The sequence below is a fragment of the Cherax quadricarinatus genome, chromosome 27 (genome assembly GCF_038502225.1).
Source record: "Cherax quadricarinatus isolate ZL_2023a chromosome 27, ASM3850222v1, whole genome shotgun sequence".
In the NCBI taxonomy this organism is placed as follows: domain Eukaryota; kingdom Metazoa; phylum Arthropoda; class Malacostraca; order Decapoda; family Parastacidae; genus Cherax; species Cherax quadricarinatus.
The window spans coordinates 2739781-2745780 of NC_091318.1; the positions used below are offsets into that span (position 1 = coordinate 2739781).

Consider the following 6000-nt stretch of genomic DNA (forward strand, 5'->3'; position numbering starts at 1 on the left):
TAAGAGTGCATTAATGTGTCATGTACCAGCGTGCATTGGAACAAGGTACCGGCGCCAGAGAAGCACGGAGACTTCGAGTTGCTACTGGACGAAGAACTGTACCACAACAGCGAGCACTCGGGCGGGCAGCGCGGCAAGCACCCTGACAGACACTCAGCGCCTAGATGGAAGTAGCAGACAGTGAAGAAGTGTGTGAGACCCACCTCCACACTTCCTCGCATCCAGGCAGACAACTCGTCAGTGCCAGGGGGCAGCGGGTTGAAGCAGGCAGCAGCAGCAGCAGCAGCAGGCAAGGCAGCAGACCACACAGTACTCTCACAGATGGAGGTGGCTTACGGTGAAGAGGTCACCCAGAGCAATAACAACAAACATTCATCTCTAAACTGGAAGTAGAATGTGCATGACGCTACGGGACATACAAACACAGCACCGTTCATTGTCAGTGTAGGATCGACCAAAATGTAAGGACTATTCGAGAGATAAACAACTATAATATAAATCCGTCCTCCAAATAGGAAAAACGCTTCCAACGCAATACATTGAGTCAATTCCGTCAGGGTCTAATCAGAGACTAAAATTTATTATCATTTTAAATTAGCTTAATTTTTCTTAACCTATATTTATGTATTTTAAACCGCCAATAATGAAATCTTTGTTAAGTTTTGCCCAAGATGTTATGTGTATATGAACCTTCAGTTTATTGTATGTTTTGGGCAGTAATACGGAAATTGAGATTAGTATCTGCATTTATATTTAAGCAACATTGGTAATAGCCTCCACAAACGTTATAACAAACTGCTTTTCCTAAAACTTCCTACAAATTGTTCTTGAAAAAACTCCAGTTGTGGTTATAAGTTACAAGTATTTCTAAGTTTATTGTAAGGCTGCCACAAATGCTATGCATTATGTTAACAAAGTCACCTTGGTCTGAATCAGCTGTAAACAATACATAGTAGAAATAAAGTGTATCAATTATCAACACACGGGCAGCTTCTGGCAGCTCACAGCCATTCCTTGACATAACTTAAATCGTTGAAAAAAATAGTTGTTCGTTGCTTAAGTTGGAGGACTGGTTGATAATATGTAAATGAAAATAAACGAAACGTTTACAGATAACTTCTGCTGCAGGAATTTATCCAGTGGTCCTTCATAGCGTTGATGATCTTCACTGTGATTTAGTTTGTACAATACTGAAGTGTTTAGCCAACTATGGCTATACCTTATAGTCAACATTTTTCTATTTATACTAAATGTATCTGGGTAATTTGCTTGAAGTTTGAGACGTGGAAGGAATCGGTAGTCATATTAAAAGCCCAATTGTCAGTTGATACAGGTGTGGGCCGGAACAGCGGGAGACTCCAAGACTAGTGTTTACCTTCGTATTAAGACACGGAGCCTAGTGGTTACCTTGGTATTAAGACTCGGAGCCTAGTGGTTACCATGGTATTAAGACTCGGAGCCTAGCGGTTACCTTGGTATTAAGACTCGGAGCCTAGTGGTTACCTTGGTATTAAGACTCGGAGCTTAGTGGTTACCTTGGTATTAAGACTCGGAGCTTAGTGGTTACCTTGGTATTAAGACTCGGAGCCTAGTGGTTACCTTGGTATTAAGACTCGGAGCCTAGTGTTTACCTTGTTAACAAGACTCGGAGCCTAGTGGTTACCTTGGTATTAAGACTCGGAGCCTAGTGGTTACCTTGTTAGCAAGACTCGGAGCCTAGTGTTTACCTTGTTAGCAAGACTCGGAGCCTAGTGGTTACCTTGGTATTAAGACTCGGAGCCTAGCAGTTACCTTGTTATTAAGACTCGGAGCCTAGTGTTTACCTTGTTAACAAGACTCGGAGCCTAGTGGCTACCTTGGTATTAAGACTCGGAGCCTAGTGGTTACCTTGTTAGCAAGACTCGGAGCCTAGTGTTTACCTTGTTAGCAAGACTCGGAGCCTAGTGGTTACCTTGGTATTAAGACTCGGAGCCTAGCAGTTACCTTGGTATTAAGACTCGGAGCCTAGTGTTTACCTTGTTAGTAAGACTCTGAGCCTAGTGGTTATCTTGGTATTAAGACTCGGAGCCTAGCGGTTACCTTGGTATTAAGACTCTGAGCCTAGTGGTTACCATGGTATTAAGACTCGGAGCCTAGCGGTTACCTTGGTATTAAGACTCGGAGCCTAGTGGTTACCTTGGTATTAAGACTCGGAGCTTAGTGGTTACCTTGGTATTAAGACTCGGAGCCTAGTGGTTACCTTGGTATTAAGACTCGGAGCCTAGTGGTTATCTTGGTATTAAGACTCGGAGCTTAGTGGTTACCTTGGTATTAAGACTCGGAGCCTAGTGGTTACCTTGGTATTAAGACTCGGAGCCTAGTGTTTACCTTGTTAACAAGACTCGGAGCCTAGTGGTTACCTTGGTATTAAGACTCGGAGCCTAGTGGTTACCTTGTTAGCAAGACTCGGAGCCTAGTGGTTACCTTGTTAGCAAGACTCGGAGCCTAGTGGTTACCTTGGTATTAAGACTCGGAGCCTAGTGTTTACCTTGTTAGCAAGACTCGGAGCCTAGTGGTTACCTTGGTATTAAGACTCGGAGCCTAGTGGTTACCTTGGTATTAAGACTCGGAGCCTAGTGTTTACCTTGTTAGCAAGACTCGGAGCCTAGTGGTTACCTTGGTATTAAGACTCGGAACCTAGTGGTTACCTTGGTATTAAGACTCGGAGCCTAGTGGTTACCTTGGTATTAAGATTCGGAGCCTAGTGTTTACCTTGTTAGCAAGACTCGGAGCCTAGTGGTTACCTTGGTATTAAGACTCGGAGCCTAGTGGTTACCTTGGTATTAAGACTCGGAGCCTAGTGGTTACCTTGTTATCAAGACTCGGAGCCTAGTGGTTACCTTGGTATTAAGACTCGGAGCCTAGTGGTTTCCTTGGTATTAAGACTCGGAGCCTAGTGGTTACCTCGGTATTAAGACTCGGAGCCTAGTGGTTTCCTTGGTATTAAGACTCGGAGCCTAGTGGTTACCTTGTTATCAAGACTCGGAGCCTATTGGTTACCTTGGTATTAAAACTCGGAGCCTAGTGGTTACCTTGGTATTAAGACTCGGAGCCTAGTGGTTACCTTGTTACCAAGACTCGGAGCCTAGTGGTTACCTTGTTACCAAGACTCAGAGCCTAGTGGTTACCTTGTTATCAAGACTCGGAGCCTAGTGGTTACCTTGGTATTAAGACTCGGAGCCTAGTGGTTACCTTGTTACCAAGACTCGGAGCCTAGTGGTTACCTTGGTATTAAGACTCGGAGCCTAGTGGTTACCTTGGTATTAAGACTCGGAGCCTAGTGGTTACCTTGTTATCAAGACTCGGAGCCTAGTGGTTACCTTGGTATTAAGACTCGGAGCCTAGTGGTTACCTTGTTATCAAGACTCGGAGCCTAGTGTTTACCTTGTTAGTAAGACTCGGAGCCTAGTGGTTACCTTGTTAGTAAGACTCGGAGCCTAGTGGTTACCTTGGTATTAAGACTCATAGCCTAGCGGTTACCTTGGCATTAAGCCTACAAGTTTATTTTTGGTGGAAGATATTAAATACAAATGATCATGACAGGCGACAGTATCTGGGAATAAAATTTATTTGCAGTAGATACATATAAGGACAAAAGAAATATTACAACAAACGACAACTAAAACAAACTGGAGATAAATCTTAACAAGCCTTAACTATTATCAGTTCAACATTATCTCGAGTGTATGGCTTAACTGTGTATAAAGTAGATGTAAAATTAAATGATTAAATCTTACTGCGGTCAGAGTGTCTTGTGATGACTTAGCATGGACGTTATAACAACAAAATTGCAATGTAGAATGTTAAAGTTTCTATATAACATAGAGGTCATTATTGCTGGAAGTGTGATTCATAACAGCCATTATCTTGTAGGTGTAGGTACTTAATATATGTATGTTAGATTCCAGAAAATTAATGCTGATTGAAAAAAATCACTGCAATGTGTGTTATTGTAAAAATAAGTAGATGGCTGCAATAGTTATGAGTTATGTTATTATTTAAAGTAATGCTGATCCAAGTGACGATTATAAATGTATATATTATTATTGTCACAATAATAATAATTATTATTATTAATATAGTGAAGCGGCAAACCCGTAGAGGTCATACCACGTCAGGAAAATGTGATGAGTGGCGGGTAATCAGGTTTGATTCAGTTGCTTTTATGTGAAGACAGTTTTTGGGGGTGAGCGAGGAAGATGGAATGAAGCCTGAAGGTGTGTCATTAGGGAGAAAGTAAGAGCCAGGAGTGAGCAGGCAACAGTGGTGGAGACGGTGTGGGCAGTGGTGGAGACGGTGTGGGCAGTGGTGGAGACGGTGTGGGCAGTGGTGGAGACGGTTTGGGCAGGCAGCAGTGGTGGAGACGGTGTGGGTAGGCAGCAGTGGTGGAGACGGTGTGGGCAGGCAGCAGTGGTGGAGACGGTGTGGGCAGGCAGCAGTGGTGGAGACGGTGTGGGCAGGCAACAGTGGTGGAGACAGTGTGGGCAGGCAGCAGTGGTGGAGACGGTGTGGGCAGGCAGCAGTGGTGGAGACGGTGTGGGCAGGCAGCAGTGGTGGAGACGGTGTGGGCAGTGGTGGAGACGGTTTGGGCAGACAGCAGTGGTGGAGACGGTGTGGACAGGCAGCAGTGGTGGAGACGGTGTGGGCAGGCAACAGTGGTGGAGACAGTGTGGGCAGTGGTGGAGGCGGTTTGGGCAGGCAGCAGTGGTGGAGACGGTGTGGGCAGGCAGCATTGGTGGAGACGGTGTGGACAGGCAGCAGTGGTGGAGACGGTGTGGGCAGGCAACAGTGGTGGAGACAGTGTGGGCAGTGGTGGAGACGGTTTGGGCAGGCAGCAGTGGTGGAGACGGTGTGGGCAGGCAGCATTGGTGGAGACGGTGTGGACAGGCAGCAATGATGGAGACGGTGTGGGCAGGCAACAGTGGTGGAGAGTGTGGGCAGTGGTGGAGACGGTTTGGGCAGGCAGCAGTGGTGGAGACGGTGTGGGTAGGCAGCATTGGTGGAGACGGTGTGGGCAGGCAGCAGTGGTGGAGACGGTGTGGGCAGGCAGCAGTGGCGGAGACGGTGTGGGCAGGCAGCAGTGGTGGAGACGGTGTGGGCAGTGGTGGAGACGGTTTGGGCAGACAGCAGTGGTGGAGACGGTGTGGGCAGTGGTGGAGACGGTTTGGGCAGGCAGCAGTGGTGGAGACGGTGTGGGCAGGCAGCAGTGGTGGAGACGGTGTGGGCAGGCAGCAGTGGCGGAGACGGTGTGGGCAGGCAGCAGTGGTGGAGACAGTGTGGGCAGTGGTGGAGACGGTTTGGGCAGGCAGCAGTGGGCAGTGGTGGAGACGGTTTGGGCAGGCAGCAGTGGTGGAGACGGTGTGGGCAGGCAGCAGTGGCGGAGACGGTGTGGGCAGGCAGCAGTGGTGGAGACAGTGTGGGCAGGCAGCAGTGGTGGAGACGGTGTGGGCAGGCAGCAGCGGTGGAGACGGTGTGGGCAGGCAGCAGTGGTGGAGACGGTGTGGGCAGGCAGCAGTGGTGGAGACAGTGTGGGCAGGCAGCAGTGGTAGAGACGGTGTGGGCAGGCAGCAGTGGTGGAGACGGTGTGAGCAGGCAGCAGTGGTGGAGACGGTGTGGGCAGGAAGCAGTGGTGGAGAAGGAATAATGACATCATTTACTAGTAAAAGCGTGACACTCACATCATAGTGTCTGGGGTTGATGTAATGCTCTAGCAATCTAAGATCCAACGATGAAAAAGGTGATCTGAGGAAGTTTAGATGTATAAATCCATCACTGGATCGATGAGTCCTTAATTAATTGAAATAAAAATAGTATAGGTAAAAGTGGATAACGACTTATAATTCATATACCCAGATCAGGTTTTTTACTTATCAATGCTACCCAAAGTGGTGTATTCTAGTTGCTTCTTGAAACAGTTTTTATCTATAGCTATTTTCATGTGATACCATTATAGCTCAAAGT

General features: G+C 47.1%; 1 protein-coding gene across 1 annotated transcript in view; it reads left to right on the plus strand.

Moving 5' to 3' along the window:
• Positions 1 to 1474, plus strand: part of TTLL1B (Tubulin tyrosine ligase-like 1B) — a 155647-nt gene extending 154173 nt beyond the window's left edge. The window contains exon 9 of the mRNA XM_070089004.1: positions 30 to 1474. Coding sequence (XP_069945105.1) covers positions 30 to 174 — 145 coding nt within the window. The 3' untranslated portion in view covers positions 175 to 1474. The remainder of the gene's footprint in view (positions 1 to 29) is intronic.
• The last annotated feature ends 4526 nt before the right edge of the window (positions 1475 to 6000 follow it).